This window comes from Lagopus muta, chromosome 16 (assembly GCF_023343835.1).
Source record: "Lagopus muta isolate bLagMut1 chromosome 16, bLagMut1 primary, whole genome shotgun sequence".
NCBI classification, from domain to species: domain Eukaryota; kingdom Metazoa; phylum Chordata; class Aves; order Galliformes; family Phasianidae; genus Lagopus; species Lagopus muta.
Window position 1 is genome coordinate 11,578,651 of NC_064448.1, and position 13,545 is coordinate 11,592,195.

Below are 13,545 nucleotides of genomic sequence, written 5' to 3' on the forward strand. Positions count from 1 at the left end.
GAGCTGATGGTCCTCTTTCTTCATCCACTATTAACTAAGTAACAGTCTCATTAAATGCTCAAACTACATGGCTTGCTTCATGCAGAATCGTACCTGGTGCTGATAGAACGCAAGAATAGGTCTCCTCAGGGGGAAGCAGATGGATCCTGTTGACAGAACAGCCACTGCTGGTTTCATCACATTTAGTGTGGCACCAAACGGATACACAAAAGTGAGAGCTCTGCAGAAAATACAGACTCCTTAAGTGCCTGCATGCGTCACATAGGCTCGTCTCATCTATAAAACAGACTATCTGCCTAAGCTGACAAGTTTAACCGTGCGCTGATGGTGGAATGCCAAGAGCCCTGTTTGAGAAACTCAGACCACCACAATGACATTACTTCCTAGGAGGTGTTTCTCTTCAGAAAGAAACAGGGTTCCTCTTCTCTACAGCTAGAGCACTCACTAACCAGAGCTCATGCCTATTCATGTTCAATCAAACTCAAATACAGAGAGAAGGGGGGTGGAGGGGGGGGGGAATCTGGTCAAGAAAGTAATAATGCCCCTCAAAATCTATCTATCATTCCTGCTCTTTACTTGCTATCAAGAGTCACTGAACAGCCTTCTTTCCAGATAAAGCCTTGGGAAGCAAGAAGCTAACTGACATACACACATTAGAAAAGCTCAACATAAGCTCAATAAATTCCTGCCCACGGAGGCTATCAGTGGAGAGTGAGGCTAAAGCTTTTCACACCAGCTGCCCCAAAGGAAAACACTTACTGTGAGCCATGCCCGCTCCCATCTTCACCTGCTGTCTCAAGCCCTGTTTTTCCTGCAGCTTCACTGATTCCCCTACAGCAAATTGAAAGCAAAGCCTACTGAAAACACTACAGGCTAAAAGAGTTAATTGTGAAGATGCACACGGCCAAAATACCTACCTATTCAAAACTCCATCAGAGATCAGTGCTTCTTTTGGATGGAAGTACTTGTAATACACATTTCGTACAACAGCATCTTGGATAAAAAAATGAAATAAGAGGAAATCTGTACCTTAACTGATCAGTGTGCTAAACGTAGCAATGTAAATGAGTTTAGCTCTGGGCTCCCTTGAATGTTTCTTTCTAACACTGCAAAGCTGGCACGTGGCCCCCAGAAAAGTTCCTGTCAGTCTTCACTATTGCTTCCTTCTGGACATAAAGACTTAGACCAGCAATATCTTTGCAAAATAAAACTATGAAAAACGACCACATGTCTTCTGCATGTTCTTAGATTAAAAAAAAAGTTAAAAGGATTCTTATCAAAGTTTTTAATACATCTCCTAAAGCGTGATGATGACCAATAGCACTGACGCACAAAAAAACAGAGAGCAAAAAAAAGGAAAACAAAGAATACCAGGCTAAATGCCATCAAAGAGCCTACAGATATTTCCTGTACGCTGAGGCACACAGTTTATTTACACTTTGGCAGTGCACAAGCGAATGGATTGCACGTCACTGGTCTCCTCCAAGAAAGTGCCACAGCTGCTTCAGGTGAGCTACGGGGATGGCCAAATTGTTACCAAGCTGCTGTGCCTGTGGAAAGCCCTCAGTGTGCCTCAGTGTTACACTATAGAGCACATACAGATATCAAGAGAAGCACATCCTGAAAAGATCCAAGGGCAGATTTTGTGTGCAGGACCTGCAGAGCTCACAGCCTACAGACTGAACTGCTCTTAGCTTTCCTAGGAAATGAAAGAATAAAAGGTGTCAGTGAGCCCCACTACCGTTATTGAAAGCGATCCCGTATTCTTCTAACAGAACGTTAATGTTTGTGCCAGATCTGGACTCGCCACCTTCACTGAGCATCACCAGGATGGCTCCACCATCCTCCACGAATTTCTTCAGAACCGAAAACTAAAAGACAACAAGCATCCAGAAAAAAACCGTCAGTGAAAGAAGACAACAGCAAGACTGCAAGAATCACAGAATGGCCTGGGTTGCAAAGGAGCACAGCGCTCAGCCAGACCCAACCCCCTGCTGTGTGCAGGGTCACCACCCACCAGACCAGGCTGCCCAGAGCCACATCCAGCCTGGCCTTGAATGCCTCCAGGGATGGGGCATCCACAGCCCCCTTGGGCAACCTGTGCCAGTGCACCACCACCCTCTGAATGAAGAACTTCCTCCTAATATCCAACCTAAACCTCGCCTGTCTCACTTTAAAACCATTCCCCCTTGTCCTATCACCATCCACCCTCATAAACAGCCATTCTCCCTCCTGTTTACATGCTCCCTTCAAGTATCGGAAGAAGCTACACTGAGATGATTCTGACAACCTGCAGTGAATTTGATGCTATGAGAAAAGCATTCAAATCTCAAGCTGTGTAAATTCATACAAAGCAGTAACGTCCAAAATCATCTACGCTGTTATCTTCTATGTTGTTTTAAGATTTGCTTAATGCACAGCCCATGAGCAAACAGGTATGGCTTTAAGTTGTGGGAGGGAAGATTTAGGTTGGATGCCAGAGGGAAGTTCTTTACAAATGACGGTGAGGTGCTGGAACAGCTGCCCAGAGAGGCTGTGGATGCCCCGTCCCTGGAGGTGTTGGAGGCCGGATGGGCAGCCTGGGCTGGTATTAAGTGTGCAGGTTGGTGGCCCTGCCTGTGGCCGGGGGGTTGAGCTTCGTGATCCTTGAGGTCCCTTCCAGCCCTGGCCATTCTGTGACTCTGTGATTCTTACCTCAGCAGCGTTGAACTTTTCTCTTGGACCAGCTGTTATCCACACTTTCACTCCGAGGAGATTCTCAGACGTGATCTCATCTTTTAAGCTACAAACGGACAACAAAAAGACACGGCATTCTTGCCCTGAACCACAATAGTACTAAGAACTGACAAATAAGCATTAAGCAAATCACTCCAGTCGCTTCAACCCCTTCGTTTCGGTTTAGAATTCACAACCTATCGAACACAAAGCACCGTCAGCGAGGCCCCGCGGCACAGCCACAACCCGCACCTCACAGAGAGCAAAATCCGGGCAAACGAAGGCCCTTCCTTCTGCGCCCCGACACCCCGAGCCGGGCAGCCGAGCTGCGCAGCACCGCCAGGACGGGGAGAGCAGCGGCCCGGCCCTCACCTCAGGATCTCCCAGTGCCCTCGGAGCCTCTTACGCCAGGCTTTGTAGCCGCTGGCGGGACTGAAGGCTTCCCCTTTGGAAGCGTTGAAGACGATGGCGTTCCGCGGGCACTCCGCCATCCCGCACGCAACGGCTCCCGGTCGCCCGGTAACGCACCGCCCTCGCACGCGCAGCAGCCCGCGGTGTGCTGCCTCTCCCAGGAAACACTGCGGCTGGGATCGTACCGACAGCCGCCGGTAGGGGGCGCTGCGCCGCCCAGCCACCCCCACCCCTCGGCCACACAGAGGCGGGAGCGCACAGCGGTGCGGTCACTGAAACAAGACTTGGAGCTGCCACATGAACCCTACGTGGACATGTAGTAAGTCTTTAATCCACGACGGTCATAGTCCTGTAATACCTTGAAGGGATGAGATGACACCATTGCAGGTATTCTAGCTTGCCACCACATCTTGAATCATAGCATTTCCCTTCAGGAATGAGTCAACCCCATCTACCTCTTTTAGGGAACTGGAAAGACCTACCTACATGGAAAGCCTTTCCCAAGGCAGTGCTGTTACCATAAACATATATAAAGCTCGTCGTAGGAAGCCTTCTTATCCATCCTCCCTCCTAATCATAAGAGAGGCCACCTACAAAGTCTGTTTTGGCACCCAGCCTCCTCTTCTGGTCCTTGTGGAGAAGTCCATGGAGGATATCACAGGCTGCCACAGTCTTGCTTCCTTGGATCTGGAGTTGCTTGTGGAGAATGTTGTCATACATTTGAGACACATCCCGGCTATAAAAGGGAGGCTGATTTGAAAGAGAAGAGAAGCAGCCTGTCAAGTATAAGCTATGGTAAGGAACCACACATCGCCCACACTTCGCCCTCCAGTGCCAGCGGCCACAGCAGCGCGGCCTCCTCACGGCGAGACCCGCCCGCGCCCCCGGCCCCGCTCCGCCCGGCCCCACCGCCCTCCCGCGCTAGCCAGCTCCAATGGCGATTCCTCCATCATATGCAGACCTTGGCAAATCTGCCAGAGATATCTTCAACAAAGGATATGGGTTTGGGCTGGTGAAACTGGATGTGAAGACAAAATCTGCAAGTGGAGTGGAATTCACAACATCTGGTTCATCGAACACAGACACTGGAAAAGTGAATGGAAGCTTGGAGACCAAATACAAATGGGCTGATTGGAAGAAGGCATCCGTTATTTGAGAGAATGTGCTGTGGTGGAAACACTACATAGCCCCGATTTCATTCCCGATGAGCCAGACCAAGAGCATGATCCTGAGAGAGCCAGGTGTACACCAAATATGTGGCGTACATTCACAAAGACTGCACCAGAAAGGTACGCCAGTACATTTGCAGCTACGTATGGCAGAGGGGAAAGAAGACCCCTTATAAATGAGTTGGTTAATAAGCTTCAAGACTTCGAGTTACATTTAAGCCCTCTACGAGCTTGTGTTTCAGCCATTGAAAAAGTAGCTGAAAAGCTGGACAGAATGGAGAACAAACAAGAAGATATAATAGATAAACTATCAATTATGCCTGATGCCGATGAATACATGGTGGTAACAGATACATCCAACGAGGAACAGAATTCCCAAAACAGCCTACTTGAGGGGCTAGCCAACTTGATTTCCTCCCAGTCAGTGTCATCCAACGTCTCAGCTATCAAAAGAAGACGTCCTCCTGCTCGAACAAGTGACAACAGTAAGACCACGTCACGTTTTGCCTTGTGGCATTACCTACGCGACCATGGAGAGGATATGAAGAAGTGGCATAAGCAACCTACTCCTGCACTTCAAGCAAGGGTAAAAGAGTTACAAGACAAATCAACCACCAAGGTGAACTTCTCCAGAAAGGTGATTGCTCCAGTTGCTGCAGACAACAGAGGTAACAAATAGAGGGGCCCTGCCCCCAGCCAGGGGGGGGAAAGGGATAATAGAGTTTATTGGACTGTGTGGATTAGATGGCCTGGTACATCAGAACCACAGAAATATAAGGCCCTGGTGGATACTGGTGCACAGTGCACTCTAATGCCCTCGAGTCACCAAGGGACAAAATCAATTTATATTCATGGGGTGACAGGAGGTTCCCAAGAGCTGACTATGTTGGAGGCCGAAATCAGCCTCACTGGTAAAGACTGGCAAAAGCATCCTATTGTGACTGGCCCAGGGGCTCCATGTATACTTGGTATCGATTACCTCAGAAGGGGATATTTTAAGGATCCCAAAGGGTATCGATGGGCCTTTGGAATAGCTGCTGTAGACACAGAAGGTGTTAAGCAGTTGTCTGTTCTGCCCGGCCTATCAGAAGATCCGTCTGTTGTGGGGTTGCTACGAGTGGAAGAGCAACAGGTACCGATAGCTACAAAAACGGTGCACAGACGGCAGTATCGCACCAACAGGGATTCCTTGCTCCCCATTCAGAAGTTAATTCATCAATTAGAGAATCAGGGAGTGATCAACAAAACTCACTCGCCCTTTAACAGCCCCATATGGCCAGTGCGTAAAGCCAGTGGAGAATGGAGGCTGACGGTGGACTACCGTGGCCTGAATGAAGTCACACCCTCATTGAGTGCTGCTGTGCCAGACATGTTAGAACTCCACACATCATCCTGTAAGGAACCACACATCATTGGCCAAGATGTGTCCCACAGTGAGAAGTTAAGGGCAACCTGAACTCTGGTCAAATGGTTAAGGGCATGATTGAATCCCGCATTCAGTTACCTGCCTCAGTCGCCCATACCAAGTGCCATAGGAACATGAGGTTGACATCACTTCACACATTTGGAAAATGAGTTCTCCACTAAATAAAATATCTTCTAAACTTACCAGTCCAAAAAGCATCTCATAGAGGACAGCTCCAAGGCACCACCAGTCTACTGTCCTGTCATACGGCTGCTTCTTTAGCACCTCAGGAGCTAAGTACTGGAAGAGTCAGAAGTAGATACTGTAGTCCACTCATACAGGAAGGGGTTCACCTTTGTAAGTATACAAACCTGGCTGCAGTTCAAGTTCAGCAAATCCATTCGGAAGAACACAGCGGCATCTTCAAATAGGCTTACAAGGATTCTCCATTTGCCAGAGACACCCACCAGCACCCAACTCCCCACAGAAAAAAAATCGCTTTCCTGGGCTACAGAGTGCTTTCTTCCTAGAAACAGTTTGTACAGGGATTGGCCACCCACCAAGAAAACCAGCAAACCTGCCCCACACTGACGTATTACACTTCTAACAGACTCTTGTCATTTTGAGGTGGTTGCAGTTTCCGTACCCAGTAGGTCTATCCAAAGCAATGAAACTACTCAGAGCCCAGGTGCAACAGGTAAGCATTCATGTGGCCTGCAGGACAAGCAGCACATCAAGGCTGCTCTCACATATCATCATTTCCATGTTATCAGGCTCCCTGTATCAACGAGGCTCTCCCCCTCAGCTCATAGCAGAGCTCCAACACGGGCCATACCTCAGGAGTGCCGCAGAACGTAGAGGTAGTCTCTTCTTCCTCCATTCCTTCCTTGCAGAGTCCAAAATCTGTCAACACCACATGTCCCTGACAAAAAGAATTTCAGCCTGGCCCACTCTCTCATGAGAAACAGCAGGATTGCCAAGCATTGGCCACCACATTTAACCCAATCTATGTTTTACTGTCCCACTGGTCACTTGTTGTCCTTTCCCTCACCTTCTGGGCGTCCTATCATGCAAGTAGGAAGTCCATGGAGAAAATAAGTACAGACATTCTCTAAAGTTTCACTACAGCTGCACCACTGTGATGACATCCAACACTTCTGTGCCTCAGCACTGCCTTAGCCCAAAGCCAGGTGGCATAGTGTCACCACCAGAGTAGCAGTGACTTACTCTTAGCACTCAAGTCCCTCCCCTCAAGCCAGGTCCCAGCTCTTGGGACCAAGCAGAGTGTTTTGTATGCGGAGTTCTGCAGAGTGTGTGCTTGCTCCCTCTTGCAAGACCTGGACAGAAACTTAGTGGTATATAGATGCAAAAATCCATGCGATGGAATGAGCCACGGCTTGTCAAACTATAGCTCTCTGGTTATGATGCCAATGCTTTGAAAAGGCAGCACAAGAGGTGCATATACCTGGCAATCCAGGAGGATGTTCTCAGGTTTTAAATCCCTGCAAGGCAAAAAACTTTTTGAGCAGATCAGGATTTTCTAAATATCTGGCCTAAACAGCAACAGCACCAGGTGAAAGGAGGAGCCAACAAGACTTCATAAGCCAACGCACCAAGACCTTTGCAAAGTGCAAACTCCCATTGCTCTTGGGCATTAGAATTTACATATTAATGTAGAACTGCTCTCATGCAGGGTCAGATATTAATTTTCATTTCACTGTGCATGATTTGTCACAGAAATTCTGATTTCCTTAGTAAGGTTTCTCCTAAATCTTTGTATGCAACTAGAGTCTTGTCCCCACTGCTGGGCTGGGGGTGTTTATTGCCCAGCAGGTCCCTCACGCTGCTGAATGCCACGATGCTTCACACAGACCTAAAAACCTCCTTTCCCTCCCCAGCCCTGCACCCAGCTGGCTGGTGGATCCATTGCCCCTGCTCTCCCCAGCATGGACGTGTACCTTACCTATAGATGATGTTTAAGGAATGCAGGTAACCAATTGCACTAGCAACCTCTGCAGCATAGAATCTTGCACGGGGCTCACGGAAACAACGCTCTCTTTGCAAGTGGAAGAAGAGCTGAGACAGAGACAAGAGGATTTATGGCCACTCTAAAAGCAGAAAGTTATCTTCTGGCCCACGCGCCAGCTACTCAAGGGAAAGCTGATTTACAGCAAGAGGCACACAGACAGCACCAAATAAGCCCAAACCAAGAAGCCTTATTTCACTGTCTAAGCACCTTCCCAGGAACTGTTCCATTTGTCTTCCTCATATCAGTCCTGCACCTAAGAAGCCATTGCCCCAAACCTGGCTATTAGACTGGCTGATCTAGTTAAGCTTCCTTGCTAGCTCTAGCTCCTGAGCCAGTTCTAGGTGTACATATAGTATGGTCCCAAAACAGTGCTAACCTAAAAATCCCATGCGAGTCAGAACTCTGTGTAAACAAGACATCGGTGTTAATAGCACCTCCCAGCCTGTTTCAGGTAGCACTGAGAGGCACAGCTGTAGAGAGAGCAGCCGTTACAGTTCAGAAAAAGAAGCCTGACATACTGCAGGAGCATCACATCAGCTCTAGGCTGGGACTGAGAGCTGGCACGAGTGAGTTTTCCATGAAGTTCACCAACACTGGAATTTCTCATGCTCTCCATGGCATTTTAAAGCGTCCCTAACTTTTTTCTCCGCCTACTTGTCTTGATAACCAGCTGGCACAGGTCATCCTCAGCAATATTTTCACTTAGAAGGGAGATGCTTGCCAGCCCCTCCTAGCTGTTCTTTCCAACAAAGTAATGTTATGCTTCAACATCGTTACCTCCTGACAAGAAAGTTGCAGGCAATAAAACAGAATGGCTGGGCAGAACTAAACAGGAGATTGAAAGTTGGTACTCACCTCTCCTCCATTTACATAATCAAGCACAAAGTAAAGCTTCTCCGAGGTCTGGAAGGAGTAGTGGAGGCCCACAAGGAAGGGGTGCTTGACATTTTTCAGAAGCACGTTGCGTTCTGCCATGATGTGGTTTTGCTGTAAAAAAGCAGGAAAGGAGACAGCTGTCCAGGACAGCCTGCTCTACAGACTCCCTGTTGTTCTGAATCCATGAGGAATCCGAGAACCCTACGGATCATATCCAGCCCCAAAGATGAAAGTACTCCCCCCCTCTCTAACTTTGCTTCATCCCACAGATAAATCCATGCTTACTGCGTGCATTGTTGATGTGAACACTCGCTTCAGCCACCAGATGGTTCAATTGCATTTCCAGGATTGCTTAGACACCAATCACCACTGTGTGTGTATGCATGGCCGAGGAGAGCAGACATACCTCCTTTTTCTTTAGGATGGTTTTCTTATGCAAGACTTTCACAGCATAAAAAGTCCCATCACACTTGCGTTTGGCCTTTTGGAAAAGCAGCAGCTTGTACATTAAAAACCATGGCAGATAAAGATAAGGCACAAGTGCACAAAGGCCTTACAAAGTGCTCGAGTGGGGCAAAAATCAAGTTTTACAGTCGGGGTGTCTGATGAAATACAGAACTCTTCCAATATCAAAGGACAACCTCAGAGAGCTGTTAAAAATCTCCAGCAACACTGACACACAGTGCTAATGATAGTGACAGATCTGTTCCTCTCACTGCTTATACCCTTGGCTATATTGTCACCATGCGCTGAGCTTCAATATCTCATGGATGATGAATTCCATGCGAGTTTCCATTCCTGTGCAATACCTGCTTTAATGCCTCCCCGAGTTTCCTGCACAGTATCAGCCTTTCCTAATAGAGATCCATTAAATCTTAACTTCTTAATCCCAACACCATTCGCCATGTCCTTCCAACCTTGAACAAGGCAGCAGTCTGTAGCATCATCACTGTCGGATTTCAACTCTTCCCCTCCCTGGAAAGAAACCTTCTGCTCCTACAGTTACAAACCTACCTCGCCTTGGTTCATTTTTGCAGAGATCCAAAAGGAGACTGCCTTGGGGGGCTACAGTAATATATTTCCAGCATCTCCTATACTTACTGCTGTATTTTCTTTTTCCAGTTCACCAACCAGAGTAATGATCTTTCTCACAGTGCAGTTAAGGACTACATGTATGCCAAAAGGGCCCACAGTAAAACTGAGTAGAAGAAAATAAATACCAGAGCAAGAAATGACCAAACTTAGATTTTCTTAGCATAAGATTTATATAAATATATATATATTTATATATATAAATATAACAAAATTGCAGTTTCAATAAAGAAATAGAAAAACAGGAAATAACCTGGAAAATACAAACATTTCCTCAAAAGGCATCAGTTATCCCAACTACTCCATGTAACCGATCCGTCCATTCAGTGAAATACTCAGACAGTCTCAATCAATGTACTGAACGCAGAGGTTGAAGAAAATTGCTAAGTATATTTTTAACAGATCCTCTCCATCCGGGGAAAGCCAGGTCTCAGTCACCATTCTGGGCTTCACTTGCGTCCGTATCACGTTGCTTAGGGAAGAGGAAAGGAGGAACAAAATCAGAACAAAACATCTCATTGTACAGATTATATACTATCGTTTGTACAACTGGTGTCAGATTTGGACCTTAACTGAGCTATTTGAGACACCTGTTAGTAAAAACAGCTGGTCTGCCTACAAGCGTAAAGTACTTCTTCACTGTCAATTTGAACACAATACTCCTTGTAAGTAACAATGCAGGTTTCACATCTACATCGTCGCGTTAGCAAGCATAGGAGCACCCATGAGGGCACGCTGCTTTTACATGTTGTGCATGTCAAAGACTGGAATTACTCAAACTACACTACCAGTACCCCCAGTTAAAATAAATGGGAGACTTAGTAAATTGAGCACTACGCAATCTGTACCACTGTAAGTATTCTGTATCAAACACCAGGCGTCGACTTCATTGTCCATCAAGTGCCTTTACGCACTGCTGTGTCTCCTCCCTGTGAGAAGAGCAGCTGCTACAAGGACGTATCATCCTAGTGCTGGCAGTATCAACAATTCACTTGTAACTCTGTTATGAAAAATACCTGATTCCGTTTCTTAAATTCAACCACTTGGAAGAAGACGTACTCCAGAATATGTTTGGCATCCTGCTTCTCCTTTGGGAGCTTACTTGTTACTCCTAGGATATCGCCACACTTCCGTATATAAAACTCCAGGTCATCATCAGTACCTAAACAAGCATCGCAAGCAAAGAGGCAGGTGAGCATCACACATCTGGACCAGCAGGGCAAAAACATACTGCCAATCTCCATTCATTTCTGGCATCCTGGGGATACAAACAGGTTCACAGAACTAGTCATCATGTATTCCTGCAGCCAGTCTGTTCTCATCTGGTCAGTACCAGACACTGAACTGACTGGCTGACTTCAAAAACCAGTCCCCAGAAGAACAGAAAGGGAGGCCAGCAAGTCTCTAAAATAACAGCAGGCTTACAAATCAAAGCCCATTGGGAAGAGGAAAAGACAGGGATAGGAAGAGGAAGATATGCTGCTGCTAACCGATGTGTCGAGCTGTAAGTCATGAACCAGCTTCCAACACTCTAAGCATACTTGGCCCAGGATTACAAAAGTGCATTTCCATAGATTATGACCAGGTTCAACACCTATTTTCTTACAAAAACTTGCATAGACACGTGTGAAAAATCAGTCTGCTCTGCTTACATTGGTTTGTAATCTCTGCAAGACGAGCTTTCTCAGAGGAAAATATTTCATCCAAGTCAAACAGCTCCAGAGGAGGAGGAGGCAATTCTCTGAAAACAGGTGGAAAAACCTGGAAGAGAATTGAGAGAGCATGTTTTATTGACAATTATTTTCCTTATACTTCAAAAACCTCCAAGGCAACAGTTTGAGACTGCACTTCAATAAACCTTTTATTAAATCAGAAGCAACTCCAAAGCCCAGAGTGCAAACGTACATCCTTTTAAAAATCTCATGTGTGGTTTGCAAAAACAACTCAATATTTCAAGAGTTCAGTCTCCAGAATGCCACAATTATCTCCTAGAACAACTACAGATGCTATATTTGCAGTTTGTTCTTTCTTTTGTTCCAAGACATCCAGGTGATTCCATTTAGTACTGAGATAGTCCAGGTACTAAACAGACCATAACAACTCGCCTTGAAGCATTTCTGTGCTCATTTGGATGAGGGCATTTTCTTTCTCATGCAGTCACCACATGTGCCACAACTGGGACTCTGCATTGAACAGGGCTGACAAGTGCTTAAAAGAGCACTCTATTTCTAAATGAACCTGTTTTGAAAGAGCACTGCAAGAGATATTACTTCCAGTTGACCCCTGAAACTAGCTCTAAGTTATCACAGTAACATTTCTTCAGTGGTCAAACCAAAGCACAAGCCACAGTGGCAGAGCTCAGACAGAAAACTAAGTGTGACACCACTGAAGCTCACGGTGTTGGTGCCAGTCCAAATCTCTGCAAGGAAAAGTTTGGCCAGCCCTTGCTGTAGAAGACCAACACTTTATTTTCTTCTTCCCCCGAAAATGCAGAAGCTCAGAGAACAGTAGAACTGACTGGCTCCCCCCAGCAGTACAATTCTATTGATCACAACACCACTATTTGCTGAAACACCACTTTCTGTTTTCACAGTGAAAGCAAAAACCCAAAGCCCTACAGGGCCAGGAGCAGCTACGCAAGTGATGATACATGCAAGGCATTCGTAGAGATTTAGAGAGTTTCTGTACCATACCAGATGCCACACTTTCAAGTTCTGCTGACTAAAACCGTAAGTGTAAAAAAGCTACTTCTTAAGAGTCAAATATGTGGCAAGATCAGTATTGCTCTCCCTTTTTTTTCTTGAAAGAAACACAGAAACAACACAGTGTGTCCATATGAAACAAAAACCCTCCAGGTCCCGTGTCAGCAAGAATACTTACAGCTGGCTGCAAGGGAGGCAGTGGAGTCTCAAATTGAGGCTCAATGAGTCGGAGAGGTTCATGCTTCACATTCAACTCTTCATAAGCTCTGCAGTAAGCACAAACCAAAACAAAACAAAACCCCAAAGTATGAGGAAAGAAAGAACACCATTTGTACTTGCGTGCATTAAGGACTATAGAAGTTAATATTCCACAAAGACACAAAGGTCAACATTTTGCAGAAAGTAACGGCACAAAAAAAATGGACGCCCATTGATGAAAGGAACCCAGAGCACTACATACGAGTAATAGCTGACTTTGAAAGCAAGCAAACTGAAGTTATGGCAGAGCAGACAACGATAGATGGACATGGAGAATGACAAAACAGAAGGAAGTCACAGCTCTCCATTATTCAAACAACTTCTGAAGGGATGGACGCACAAAGGAAAAAGCGATCCAGTTCTAAAGGAGCTGACTGGGGATTTCAACAGTTCTTCAGAGAGTTCCTAACAAAAGCCATTTAAAAAATTATTTGCTATGGGATCAGAAGGGACATTCCAGTATCAATTCACATCTAGGGAAAATAGAAAAAACACAGAGTAAGAAGAGATGTCCATCAAGCAGTGGAGTTTCATGACATCTGTGCCAAGCCTGCTATTATTCAACATGTTCTTACACGATCTGAGTAGCATAAGTTAGATGGGGCAAAGCTGCTAGCGATAGAAAAGTGATGAAACCAAGCAGCAGATACAGCTTCAGGCAGAGAATTTGCTGGGAAATGCAAAGATGAGAAAAACAGAGCTTCAGTAAATGCCAAGTAATAATACATGAATGGAAAAACAACCAGCTCTCAGACAGTATCTCCTCTTATCCCTCCAGAAAGTACCCAACATCACTGCATGCAGTTCTACAAAAAGTACCAGTTCCTTGGGGCAACAACTGGTAGAAGAAGTAAAAAAGAATGTCAGAAACTACGGCAAAATTCCTAT

The 13,545-nt window shown here is 46.0% G+C and overlaps 2 protein-coding genes across 23 annotated transcripts in view; both read right to left on the bottom strand.

Annotated features, from left to right (window-relative positions):
* The window catches only part of IFT52 (intraflagellar transport 52), a 140,741-nt gene that overhangs the window by 24,351 nt on the left and 102,845 nt on the right, over positions 1-13,545 (bottom strand). For 5 of the 22 annotated variants that reach the window (XM_048963157.1, XM_048963152.1, XM_048963168.1 and 2 more), the window contains exon 6: positions 94-220. In XM_048963157.1, coding sequence (XP_048819114.1) covers positions 94-220 — 127 coding nt within the window. Of the gene's footprint in view, positions 1-93; positions 221-759; positions 832-917; positions 994-1,741; positions 1,872-2,694; positions 2,783-3,087; positions 3,291-9,899; positions 10,170-10,713; positions 10,860-11,349; positions 11,459-12,577; positions 12,666-13,545 lie in introns of those variants that run through there. The other 17 variants (XM_048963139.1, XM_048963179.1, XM_048963136.1 and 14 more) reach the window with 14 other exon arrangements.
* Positions 3,472-9,128, bottom strand: LOC125701306 (serine/threonine-protein kinase Sgk2-like). The gene is made up of 7 exons (XM_048963188.1): positions 9,012-9,128; positions 8,585-8,716; positions 7,664-7,776; positions 7,166-7,202; positions 6,536-6,622; positions 5,905-6,000; positions 3,472-3,876 (listed from the first exon to the last, which is right to left on the bottom strand). The coding sequence occupies exons 1-7, from the start codon at positions 9,111-9,113 to the stop codon at positions 3,697-3,699; spliced, it is 747 nt and encodes a 248-aa protein (XP_048819145.1). The 5' UTR covers positions 9,114-9,128; the 3' UTR covers positions 3,472-3,696.

Bases quoted from the DNA above. Each gene is read 5' to 3' on its own strand.
- LOC125701306 (XM_048963188.1), bottom strand. From the start codon at position 9,113: ATGTACAAGCTGCTGCTTTTCCAAAAGGCCAAACGCAAGTGTGATGGG. The intron at 8,717-9,011 runs GTATGTCTGCTC...GCTTTTTTACAG, and splicing joins CCATCCTAAAGAAAAAGGAG to CAAAACCACATCATGGCAGA. The intron at 3,877-5,904 runs GTAAGTTTAGAA...CTTTCAAATCAG, and splicing joins ATGAGATGCTTTTTGGACTG to CCTCCCTTTTATAGCCGGGA.